The sequence below is a fragment of the Rattus norvegicus genome, chromosome 6, assembly GCF_036323735.1.
Source record: "Rattus norvegicus strain BN/NHsdMcwi chromosome 6, GRCr8, whole genome shotgun sequence".
Lineage (NCBI taxonomy): Eukaryota > Metazoa > Chordata > Mammalia > Rodentia > Muridae > Rattus > Rattus norvegicus.
The window spans coordinates 91,333,953-91,347,525 of record NC_086024.1 but is presented as its reverse complement, the minus strand read 5'-3'; the positions used below and the strand labels follow the sequence as shown (position 1 = coordinate 91,347,525).

The 13,573-nt window shown below is 42.4% G+C and overlaps 1 protein-coding gene across 5 annotated transcripts in view; it reads left to right on the top strand.

The window, feature by feature from the left end:
• The first annotated feature begins 741 nt into the window (after positions 1–741).
• Mdga2 (MAM domain containing glycosylphosphatidylinositol anchor 2) overlaps positions 742–13,573 on the top strand; it is an 864,098-nt gene continuing 851,266 nt past the window's right edge. For 4 of the 5 annotated variants that reach the window (XR_001838168.3, XR_001838167.3, XM_008764688.4 and 1 more), the window contains exon 1: positions 742–3,384. Coding sequence is in view for 3 of the 5 variants with exons in the window: in XM_008764688.4 (XP_008762910.2) it covers positions 3,312–3,384 (73 nt within the window). In the remaining 2 variants the exon portion in view is untranslated. 5 annotated transcript variants of the gene reach the window in all.

Here is a 13,573-nt window from a genome sequence, read left to right as displayed (position 1 = left end):
TTATTCAGTTGTTTAGGATGGTGTCTGCCACACGATAGGTGTGTGGGTGTACCCAACTATTTCCTCAATTCTTATCTCTACTAGTCAAACAAATTTGGAAGTCACAGGCTATCTATGTAGTTTCCGAACTTCTACACTTCACCCAGGAATCGCTGAGGGGGTCTGTGGTGATATTTTTAAATCTATGCAAAGATATGTAATATACATTCTGTGGAAATTAAGTCCCCATGTCTCTGGTGCTGAGTATTAAATTCTGACCACATTAGAACGATAAATATTTCTGAGTGCCTGTACCACAGTGATTGATCAGGATGATAGCATTTCCAATCGAGATTTGCAAAGGCTCACTGAGCGTACGGTTTCACACCTAAGAGTTAGAATGTGGCTGCAATATGGAGGGGAAGTATGGGATGAAAACAGTTCACAGAGTCCTGTGCAAGATACACCCTGAGCTTGAACTTGAGAAAAACGGAGTCCCTGGAAGCCTCTGCGCTGTGATATGTGGGAACAAAATACTGCTAAAAGGCCCAAAACATTAAAAAAAAAAAAGACCCCCTCTGCAGCTCAGGTGACAAGTAAGTGAACAGCAGTCCTTTTCTTTCAGAAACACCACAGATTGAATTTGCTTCTCACGTGATACTTCACTCCATCTCGTCAAAGTGTCATCTTTTAAATGCAGGGTCCTCTACACTGTGAGCCATCCTTTGAGACCCCGTGGAATTCTTGTTTTTTTTTTTCTTCATACCATGTAAACACAGAGAGCAAGTACTAGCCCACACCCTATAAACATCATATTCACGATTCACCAATCGAGGAAACGGCCATAGAAATACTGAGGGCTGTTCATTCCCAGTGCTTGGGAGTCCTTTCCCTCCCAGCCTCCAGCAAAAGCACTGCGTGGACAGAGAGAACCCACAATGGCACTGTATTATACCAGTTTATTACGGAGACAAATAAATAAATACCGCGCTCAAGATATCCCTCAAAATAACTTTCCACGTGTATAAATGCACACTTTTCCCCATTTCACTGACGTCCCTACCATATTTTGGCTAAGTGGACTTAGACAGTAAGACCTAATTGAATAGGAAACATACTTGTGTAACTCAGATAGTCTCAGATATTCCCCATTATGTTTTAGATTATTAGTTTTACAACTGTTCTAGTGTAAATTAAAGATGCTTTCTCTTTCTGATTATTTTGCAATAGGGAAATTTTTAAGCTCCTATCTCAAAGAACCCTGTCTTTCATGTAAGAGGGGCTTTTCCAAGCATTTAACTTTAGGAGGCATTATATATAAAACTGACTCTCTCTGAACTCCTGGTGTTCTCCCCCCCCCCCCAGCCTTCCTCTGTTATGATGACCATATTTCCACTAAAATATGACAGGGATGGAGAAGAATGAAGTGGCTTCCAATGACTTGGCCTGTTCTGCCCTCTAGCCAAGCAGAACGGTTCCTGGAAGACCTTGGACAGCAGAAAGGGGATTAAAGGTGTCCTGTAATTACCGCGTGTCTGAGGACATAGCCGGCCCCTTCCCTTCCGTGTGCAAGCACCAGCGGCGGCATCGGAAATGAATTACCGGCCCTCGCCCCCGCGGAGCTAGGAGAACCAGGGACTGCCTCGGCGGGGTGGAAGAGAGGCTGGGTGCCACTACCCCGCTGAGCCCATCACTGCTGTCCAAACTGATGAACACCAGTGCTGAACCTGGTGAGCAGAGCTGGGGAGGCAGAGGAGGCTCAGAGGAAGGCGGCTGAGCCCTGCACTTGGCTTTGACGTCGCCGGGCTGCGGCTAGCAGCCTCGCGCTCTCAGCACGTAGCGCACAACGTGACCACACACAGCCTTCCTCCCCGGCAGCCCGGCAGCCTGCGCTCCGCGTCCGCCGTTTCTCCATCCTCTTCCTCCTCCTCTTCCTCCTCCTCCCTCCTATCGCCTCCGCGGTGCGCAAGCCCCAGAGTCAACCCAGGGATCCCGGGCAAGCGTAGGGCCCCGGACGCTCCTCTGCCCAGCTTGGGCATCTCTGCGGCAACTGCGGCCCACAAGGCGGCCGCGCAGCCGGGGTGCCCTCAGCAGGCGGCCGCTTCTCTGATCCGCTCCGGATGCCAGCACTCCGTTTGCCCGGGTGGGGAAAGCCCTTCTGCGGCTCCCGGGTCTAAACTCCCGCCAGTCTCCACCGCCCCCACCCCCTCCACCTGGCGGGGGCGGCGCGGAAGCGAAGAGGACGCGCGGTACGGGTGGGCACGCGTGGACGGTGTGCGGATCTGCTCTGCGCTCGGCATCCTCCCTCTCCTGCAAGTGGTGGTGCTCGGACTCTGTTTTCAGCTCCCGGGATTGGTGCTGCCACCAGGAGCACCCTCTTTGCTTGCGGGGCGCTCAAGGCTGTTTGGAAGAGCCGTGGCGGCGGCGGCAGCGCCAGAGGCTGGTGCCTGGCGAGCTCCAGACGGGCGCTTCGCTCTCGCTTGGACCCTTTCGTCCTCCTCTCTCCTCCTCCGCTCCCTCCTCCCCATCCCCCGTTTCCCACTCCTCCTCTTCCTCCTCCTCCTCCTCTTCCTCTCCCCGCTCGGCGATGCGAGTCTGTGTCGTGTAACAGGATTGGCGTTGCAATGGCAACTGATGGAATGGGGGAAGGCAAGACAGCAGGGCTGGGGGCTCCGGACTGCGGGCGGGCGAGCCGCTGCCGCCGCTTGACGCTCCTCTGGGGACCTTCGCGAGTTACTTTGTAAAGGCGAACCCGGGCGAGGGAGCCCCGCTTCGTGCCCGGGTCAGAGGCCACTTCCTGCTCCCTGGCTGTCCAGCGCGGTTCGCATCGCGCGGCTACCCCGGGGCTTCTGCCCGCTCCTGCCACTTGCCTGCGACCGGAGCCCGGAGCCGCTTCCCCAAAGAACACTTGTCCTCGCAGCTCTGCTTCCCATCACCGCCCCCTGCTCCTCCCAGGCGTCTGCGATTTTTCCCAGGCGCCCGGTGTGAGTGCGGCTTGCGTGTGAGTGCGTGTATCAGGGTATTGTGTAGTGGGAGTGTGTTCGCGCGTGTGTGTGCTTGTACGTGTGTGTGCTTGTGCGTGTGTGAGTGTGTGAGTGAGTGTGTGTGTGTGCGTGTGTGTGTGCACGAGTGTGGGGTGTGTGGGGCTCCAGTGCTCCGCTCACGGCCGCTGATAGGGAAGGACAGACAGACAGCGCTTCCTCCCATTGCTAGCAGTTCCCGGGCACCTCGACTCGGCCCGGGCACAAGTGGAGCGCGCCTTGCTGGCCGCTGCCCTCCAGAAGGTCCCACTGCGTCCCTCTTGGGCTGGATATGTTCATGTTCACGTGAAGATGGATTTAGTGTACGGTCTCGTGTGGCTGCTGACAGTCCTCCTGGAGGGAATCTCTGGCCAAGGAGTGTACGGTGAGTAGAATCGCGACGCTATCGTGACCTTGTGATTCCTAGGCAAGATAGGCTGCTGAGCTAAGATACAGGACTCGCGCCGTTCCGGGGCCCCTCCTGGTGTGGCATTTGATTTACACTTCATCACGTTATTGGGAGCTGAAAGGAGGCTGCGAGCGCGCTGCGGATTGGGCTGCGAGCGGCTCCCCCGGCTCTTCCACTGGGGCTCTGAGTTGGGTCGGGCCAACAGCATCGCACTCAGAGGAACGAGTGGCTTTGCACTTGATTTATCCCCGCGGGGAAACATGGGCTCTTGCAGTCTTGGATTTAATAATGGTTTGGCGCGGTGTCACTGCCGCGGTTTCCCCTGAAGGGAAGCTTGGAATGTGACCCCCCCTGAGTCCCTTTCACCTCTTTACTCCTTAATTCCTGAGAGGCCCCTCTCCCTGCAGGCGATCTCTTCCTTTCCACCTTTTAATCATTTTTTATATATAAAAAAGTCTTTTTTTCCTCCTTTCTGTGGATGTCTACAGGACTTGATTTCCTGGCTCAGGAAGTGGGGTGACAGTTGAGTTGTATTCTGCACCAGCAGTTGCCATGAGCACTGACTTGGGCAGGGGAAATAGCAGGCAAGATTCTCAGTGCCAGACATAATTAAGGGACATGTTTGTGTGAATGGATGAGCAAATGCATGAATGAACTGAAGAAGTCCGTGCGTTGCAGCTCCAGGGCAGGACACCACTCTTTACAAACAGAACAAAATCTCAGCTCTTCACGGAAAGCCCATACCCAGGATGCTTCAGACCTAGGAAGGGGGAGCTTATTAATTGGAAGGCGTTGAAGTGCTCCCAAACAAATCCAGGTTCCTTTGCCTGTCAGCAGTTGGCACTCTTGTGTTTAGTCACTGAAGTCTCTCTCTCTCTCTCTCTCTCTCTCTCTCTCTCTCTCTCTCTCTCTCTGTCTGTCTCCCCCCCCCCTTTTACACATGTTCTCCTTGGTTGATAATAGTGACTTGTAATATCCTTATCTTCTAGGACAAGTTGATAATGCCCTAAAAGAAAAGGAACTTTTTGTGTCTTCAAAATATATTGCAAGGATAATTTTAAAAGGGATGGTTTAGAGGATAGATCCGGTCAAGACTCTCCTAGAGCACACACCCTCATGTACTTGTAAAACGAGGAGTAGAAAACCCATGCAGTGCCTTAGACTCAATGTGGTCTAGTAACTGCCCCAAGGCAAAAAGCCGAGTATCTAGGAAGTGTCAGCGATTTCCCTACAGTTTTTACAACTGCCTGCTGAGTGGTTCCTGGTGTCAGTGGAACTGGACTCCTCAAACTCTCTGGGAACCATGTGTGTGTGGCAGCTGGGGGTGAATGAGTTCAGCAGATCCCTCTGAGACCTTTCTTTCTGCTGTGTGTTTGTTTCATTCTTGGCAAACAACTACATCGTGTGTGTGTGTGTGTGTGTGTGTGTGTGTGTGTGTGTGTGTGTGTGTGTTGGGGAGCAGAATAGAGGGAGGTCCCCAGCTGAGAACATAGATTCCTGCTGCTGCCACCTAGTTTCTTGTCTTCACAGTTCTTTTCTAGGCTTACTTTCTCCCACCTCTAAACATCTTCCGTTCCCCTTTTTTTTCTCCCCTCTATTTTCCAAATCAAAGCAACTTGCTTGGCTGCAGCAAAGCCCTCATAAGACTTAGTGGTGAATGTTGGTCTTGATCAGCTTAAATATGAGAGATAGAAAGCTTGGCTACTGATATCAGGAGGCGGGGCCTGGAGAGAACTAGGATTCACTCAGATCTCTGCTAGACTCTCCCTTATCCCTAAGCAGCAGAGAAATGGAAGCTGGGCTTCCACCTAGGGTCAAAGACTGCTGGAGAGAAGAGCTGTTCCCCGGATTTCCTGTCGCCTCCTGTCCAAGTTTGTCTTTGTTTCTAATTTGACCAGATCTTTCCAACTGAAAGCAGTTTTTGCTTTATTATTATTATTATTATTATTATTATTATTATTATTATTATTATTTTAAAGTATGTGAGGTGTAGAGGTTGGAAAAGGGTGAGGAATGTTGGAATTGGAAAGGTTAGAGAGAAAATGTTCCATTTTTCTGACACTCTCAGTCTTCCGGGTTACTTAGGCAAGTCCCCTGTTGGCCAGAAGAAAAAGGCAGTTGTAGATAAGTAGGAACTGATAATTTAAATAAGATAATTTAAATTGTCTATGTCATTTATCAGTACAAGAGATTGCCTTTCCATTACTGAGTTCATCATAGTGACCAATGTTTTATTTTAATATAGATGTGTCTGTTAGTCACTTAGCTAGGAGTACACTTGGCTTTGTATTAAAAAAAAAAATGAGTATCCTTATTCCATGATGTGTCACAGGCTATTAGGTGGATGAAGGAAACAGTGAAATATTAATTTTCAAATCTGTTTTATAGATCATAAGAGGTAGTCTTCCTAAACATTATCTTGTAACTTGCTAGAAGTGCAGAGTCAGGAGTAGGCCTCTCTCAATATCCTGCATCATGATCTCAACGGGTCTGCTCTAGAAGTCCTTACCCATCACTTTCCAGTGATTCCCACAACGTCCACTAAAGCCAGAGAACACTAGCACAGACTTCCACATCCTTGCTTTGACTTTGTAGATCAAGGTCTTTCTTCAACTAAAGTAATCTCACCTTTATGTTTAAGTTATTAATGATAAAGGAAACAGTTTATATTTAGTTAGTTGGGAAACAATTGATTTTAAAGAGATTGATAAGAGATTCTGTTTAAAGCTTTGAAGTGTTTTGAAAATTTTATATTAAGATCTTTGAAAAAAGATTGATTGAGAATCATGACCACTTGAAATACAAACTTAAAAAAAATGTAGAAATTTAACTAGTATAAGTGTCGGCAACCCTCTAAACCTGCTATCCCCTTATTTAGCCTCATTCACCAGATGCAAAACCATCCTCAATGCACATTGGGGATTTTGTTTATTATTTTTATTGGCATTAATTTTAATAACCAGCACTAAGAGAAAATAAGCATTTTCTGCTAAAGTGGGAAATGGCTTTCCTCTCCCACTTCCCAAATGAGAAATCCTGAGCAGAAAATTTTTAAAAATCAGGTTTCAAGTTTTAGTAAATTGATATATTTGTTTTAATGTATGGATTATATCACATTGATGAATATAATTTTCTCATTATGTTCAATTATCTTGAGTTAAAACGTAGTTAAATATAAAAGCTTTTTTCCCCCAAAGGTAGGAACTTACACACATCAATCTTGGGAGTTGCTTCGTAAATTAGTAACATACAGTTAGTATGTTGTGTGGCATTTGATTAAAAGAGACTTGCCTGTAAGTACCTGTCTGCCCTCTACTGATAATTCTGGTGGAATTATATTTTTAAATGGGAATTGTCCTCTATATTTAGTCCATATTTTGAATATTATGTAACATTAAGCTAATATAAATTATTTATATACACTTCTGAAAAGAAACTAGAAAGTATATAATAGAGTAACATAACAAGTGAACAGTTTGAGATGAATATTTTAATAAGGTAACACCTATTTTTATATCTTTTAATGATTTTTACATTAACATACCATCTTGAATATACAAAGTTACTTGTTAGAAAATTACCCCAAATACTGTTAGGGGTTAACTTTTGTTTAAATTTCCCTTTTGCTCACATATAATCCAACCTAACATCTCATTAAATAAACAATGATCTGACTCTTCTTTTTTTGGGATTATGAGTTTGGTGCAGTCATCATACCTTGTACTTGGGGAATTTATTAGGTACAGCTGGAATGTCAGAACGTGAACTCCAAAAATGTTAGGTGATTCTTGAAATACCTTGAGCTGGGTCTTCTGAAACATTTTCCTGCTAAAACATGTTTTGTGGATGTAATTTTTAATAATCCAATATAAAGAATTGTATTTATTTGCTTAAAAAATAGGAAAAAAATTGGTCCATTGGCACACATTGCATTGCTACTCAGAAGCACCATTCCCTTAACTTCTATGAGACTTAGTGCAGTCTTGTTACTGCATTAGCACAGAAAAATCCCCCGTACAATGAATACTCAGGCTCGGTCTAGATGGTTTGTATGGAAATAAGTCAATTACTCAGAACTGTGAAATAGTTGAAGCACTGTCTATGCACAACTCCCGAGATGAAGACCAGAAAGTGGAATTAGTTCATCAAACATAAGCGCTTGACACCTTGGCTGTCTTATATTAACTCATTTCAAGTAATATCAGCAAATCTCACACAATTTAAACATGACACTGCAGGCAGTAACAGAAATGACTCGGTGGAATTGAGAACGAGGAGATAAGTAAGGCAGGAAGGTTCTGGGAGAGATTTCCAGCTGTCAGTGGGTTGAAGCTGATAAACAATTGATCAGAAAGGATAAGGTTGCAGCTGAAGGTCGGCCATTCATTAGGCCCAGTCCCAGGATGTTGCCTGCTCATAGCAAAGTTATCTTAAGGTATGTTGATGAGGTTCTGCCCAGTGTGTATACAGATACTGCCTTTGATTGAAACATTTTAGGATGCCAGCCAGTGGACGAACCGATTTCACCTATTTAGAGAACTTAACCTGAAACCACACTCCACACAATCAACTTTGACCCTTTTTCCTAATCTTCACCCACTGCCCATAGGCTCACCGACAAGGTTCTTCAGCACTACCGAAGGAAAGGATCTTGGTTGCTCTGCTTATCTGGGACATTTTGGAGGAACGCTTGGGATTATTTGGTGGTTATATTAATTAATTAATTATATCCTGCATGGCAAACAAGCTGGTTATTTTACACAGTGTCATGAGCTCATTAGGACCTGTAGGTCATTCCTGGATAAGTCTCCCAGTTGACTGAGAAGTATTTTAGATTGAGTGGGTTATAAACCAAGGTTATAAACTTGTCACTTTATAGTGGACAAGTTGATATTGGTGGGAGGGTTCAAATCACAGAGGTGAAGACAGGGAAGTTGGGTAATACTGGTGAATCCATGACACACATGAAATACCATGAAAACGTTTTTCATTGTTGTAATTTGTTTGCTTAATTTTATTGATTTTGATAATGATCCTTTATGTTTATTTTGTGTATCGTGGAATGTTTCTTTTGTACTGTGAGCCACCTAAAACTTTCGTGAGAAGCCAAGACAAGTCTCTTTGCTAAGAGAGGGATTGTTATTCTCTGCAAAATGAGTTATTTTACTATAATTTGGACTGGCTTTATGGAGATGTTATACCTGATCCTTGTGGCTTCAGTTTGTGCCTCATTCAGAAAGCGATGGGAAGCCTTGGGTTGCTCTACACATAGTGAGGTGAATCATCACGCACCGCCACTGGCCTGGTTCTCAGGTCTCTCAAAGAGTACCACAAGAATGGTACTTGAGTATCGTAATCTGCGAAGGAAATATAAGCAATTACATGTACCAGTTGAATCCTGCAACTGATTTTTAGAATTGTGCTCTTCAGCAACCTAAGGTGACCTATAGATAGGGACGTAAAAGTGGTAGATGCCTTACCATATTGGATCCATTGATAGGTATTTTGGAAGAATATTCAAAGTATTCTTTTGAATGAATTTCAAGTAAAAATATATGAACATCTTCACTCATTATCTTCGCTATCTACTGAATGGTCTCACAAAATGAAATTTGCTTTGGTGACTGTCAATGTAAATATATCATTTAGACTGAATAGATTACTACATTCACAGAAATTGGTGCCACATTTTCCCTTTCAAATTGAATTTAAAAACTTTTATTATGTAAATTCATAAAGTTGTAAGAATAGACTGTAATGTATGATTGAATCTGATCTAGGACACATTATGTCAAGTTGGACAGTAGTTGGACTTACCATGCTGTTGGTGAAGCCTTATTTTTTTTCAGGTTATGCCTATTCCTTGAGTAGATACCTTTCTATACAAATTACCAAAACCATGAAGGCTTCATTGTCAGGGCTTATACTTAGCTCTTTGAGTTTTTATTCTTGTTTAATTCCATTTTCTCTTCTAACCTTGCACAAAGTCTGTGTAGATTCTCTAATTATCAGTTTATTTCTTCTTTTCTTCCAACACATTTATTATCCTTGTTTTAAAACATTTTGTTTTTTCCTCATTGATACCAACTGCTGAATAAGAAGGTTATTTATATTTTATAATACAGACCATATATTCTCTTAGAAGTCCATAATAACAGAAGGTAATTTCTACTATTAAAATTATACCGTTTGCTTCTGTTTTTTTCATTTAAATCCATATTATGGTAGAATAAAATGTGTTAGAAAATTTCACATCATGTATTCTGTCTCTAAGGGTTCTACGTCTACAATTCTTCTCAAAGAATTAAATATTTTTAATGATAAAATCTATAATAAGGAATGGTACTTGCCAAATGGGGTCACATTAAGTGGCATGTCACCATATCATCAAAGAGAAAATTTATTAATTTTCTTGTTGTAAACAGGATTAAATATTTGCAAATATGTGAGCGATTCAGTGGCATAGGAAACATGCCTCTGTGAAAGAGAAATGGTGCATTCTTCATTAGGTGCTTCAGATATTTAACAGACAGTGTATATATAGCGGATATCTGAAAAAATGAATAGGAGGTAAAGGCTGGTAGACGAATATATTTGGCCTCAAATAATGGCAAAACAGAAAAATAATAATTTATTTTCTGAAGTAACTAGAACTTTGTTCAAGTGTATCCGAGCAGGTGAAAAAGAAAGAAAAAAATGCCTGTCGTTTGTCTGAAGGACTTCTTCAGGGGAGCCATTAATTAATTAAGATTGCCGATCTGAAAAGAAGGGTGGGCATGCAGGAGGCTCCTAAAGAGAACTTGTGGATTCTCTGGAACAGACCAGTTTTCTGTTAACTGTGTTTAGGGCATGCGGAAAAGAGGCCTATCTTAAGCATCAGGGCCTTCCCTCTGCTCCTTCTGACTTTACTTGTAAACTCTGTCCATGATGGGGTAGATGACCTACTCAGGAGGATGGAGCTATTGTGTATGTTATAAGAAGACATCCTACATACCTAAATTTGTGGCTCAGTTGAGATTTAGGCTAAGTAAATTCAGTCAATAAACCAACACAGATGCTATGTGTATTTGATGTGGTTATGTGATAAAAACCATAAACACTGAAAGTAGATCTGTGAGAAATGCACCTTTTCGGTGGGGGAAGGAATTACAGATAAATGCCGGTGTAGTTAGAGGAAGCAGACAGGTGGTTCTTCTAAGGGTTTGAAAATAGGTTGGCATGATATATGTAAAGAGGGGGAACACTGCTCCCCGACTTTTAGCTGGAAGGAAACTGACACAGAGGGGAAAGTACACCTAAAGTGGACACACAGCAAATAACAAGTAAGTTATTCAGAGCTTGTCTCAGTTAGAAGAGACATCGGTCTTCTAAGGCAATGCCATCATCCTGCAAAAATTCCAAGCATGATCTGTGAAATTAATTTTATTTTATGGAATTCCGAAAATATACTATGCTCAGATATACTATGTCTACCATGATTCAGATTCGGTATATATACACGTAACTGAGCTGTTCCTTAGGTAGTAGAAGAGTTATCTCTCATTTCCTGGGAGATACTGAACTTTCGCCAAATCTTGGCACATTTGGAAAGCTTAAAACTTACACCCAATTCCTTTTGGAAGTAGAATAAAAACATCTTTTTAAAGGCTTTTTAAAATGTTGAAGAGAAGTTCTGTTCAAATGCAGAGAAGCATGGACGCAGAAGGTTCTAGAACATCCTGTTCTGTCCACATAGAGCCACTGAGGTGAATGCTTTGATGAGGTGAGATATATGTCCACTAGAGTGCATTATTCTTATTCAGGGCAGTCTGCTCCCTTGGAAAATATTTAGGCCATGGGGCTTTCCTGTCCAGTTTGGGGTATCGCCTCAATTTTCATGGGAAGCTCAGGAGAGGGGTCAGTGTGCAGAGAAAATGGAATTACAGCCAAGGATTTGAATTGTGGCTTCATTTTCTCATTCACAGGATAGGAAGGAGCAAATGTGAAGAGTTTTCCCTCTTCTGACATCTACTTGCCAATTCTCTGGAAGTTAACCCACATCTGCCAAGTGTTTTTAAAAGAAAGAATAAGAGGCAGGAAGTAACAAAGACGAAGTAACAGTTGCCCTTTTTCTCCTGGAAAATAATTTAATGTGTCAGTCCATCTGAAAATGACTAATTTTTATGATTATTTGAAAATTTAATCTTACATCAATATACGTGTGTGGAAACAGATCCATGAACCCTGTTTTTGCCTTAAGGAAAGAGAAAATTTTTCTTATCTTTTATTCTGAGATTAGTTGAAATGATGCAGTATAAACTTGATCAACTTGAATGAGATGAATATTATGGATGTGATGTAAAATAATTATAATTCCTAATTTAAAGATTAAAACAGATAATGAGAAAAATAATTTCAAGAAAGATCAGATTCATTAGGGGGGCAACTGATTCTGATATAAAATGACCAATATTGATTTCCCCCCCAAATTTTCACCCAATCTTTTATAAAAGTCTATTAACTATATTTAACTGAAATAGCAAACTATTGTTTAACTTCAAGCCATTATAATAGCCATATACAACTAGGAAGTGCTTTTGCTCATTGTGCATTTAAATAAACATACACATACACAAATAGACACAACAATAATTAAGAATAAAGACGACATGAGTCTGAAAGAGAGCAAAGAGGGGTGTATGGTAGGGTTCTGAGAGAGGACATGGAAAGGGAAGTGATATAATTACATTAAAAATCTCAAAAAATAATTAAAAGTTACCTTTTGCAAATACTGTTTCTATTTCTTGCAAATGAATAAATGTTCATGTTTAGAACTCTTATTTATATTCATAAAATTAATGAGATGAGTAAATCTCATGTTACCTGATGTGTTTATAAAAAGATAAAGAGAGGAGGAATATGTTTTGGTGGAGGTGTGGAATGGGGGAGTGGGGTAGCTTGGTGGGTCCATGAGGAGGCATCCCTTCCCCTGAGGGACCAGGCACAGAACTGTATTGTATAGAATAGAGTTTATTCAGGGCATGCGGAGGGGAGTTAAGAGGATAGTAGAGGCAGAGAAAGACTGAGAGAGAGAGACAGAGAGAGACAGAGACAGAGAGAGAGACAGAGAGAGACAGAGAGAGACAGAGACAGAGAGACAGAGTGAGAAGAGGCTATGAAGACATAGTGAAAGAGGGGGCAAGGGAGGAGAGGACAGAGGAGGGGCAGGAAGGCAAGAGCAAGAGCAAGAGAGATCAAGAGAGTGAGGAGGAAGAGGCAAGCAGCCCCTTTTCCAGTGAGTTAGGCACACCTGGATGTTGTGTGGTAACTGTGGGGTTTAGACAGAATGCTAAAGTTACCCATCTGAGTACTAGAATATAATGCATTTATGGATCAGGACAATTTTACTTAGCACTTACTGCAACACAGACTGATGTTATTACTTGTCAGGAATGTCTTCATTGTATGAAATGAACAATGTTGAATCTCCTTCAGCAACTGAACACATCTACACAGTAAGAGTGAGACATGAAGAGACACATTTTCAGTTAGCTTTGGAGTTCATTGACCTCATTTCTCATATCTCAGAATTTGTGAACTTATTATGAAGAAGCAGTGTGGTTAAAGTTTTTCTGTTATTTTTGTGTTTGTGCCTTTCCATTCATGCTTACTCACACAGTTACTGCATTTTTCCTTCCATTTTATTTTTTAAAAAATGTTTATATTGTATGTATGTATGTATGTATGTATGTATGTATGTATGTATGTTGTATGCATGTATATAGGCACACGGGGAAGTCAGAGGACAACTGAGAAAAGTCATTTGTCTCCCACCATAATGTGGGTTCCAGGGGTCAAACTCAAGATTTTGCAGTTGCTGGCAGGGACACTTGCCCACACAGTTATTGTGCTCCCAGCTTTCTACTGGTTTATGTTTTATTATGATCTATGATAATACCCTTACCTTTCTTTATGCCAGAAACAATACATTCATCTTAAAGTCGTTTTTGTCTGTTTTACCTCACAGCTAAGGAGAGCTCAATCTTTAGTTGATACACCTCTTTTCTTTGTGAAGATTTTCATAAATATGTATGGTTGGACTGGTGGGCGTCCCACCCTCCATTGCGACCACTCTCTCCTGAACGGTGAAGTGAATACTGACACAATGGCACTGAAGACTGGAGTT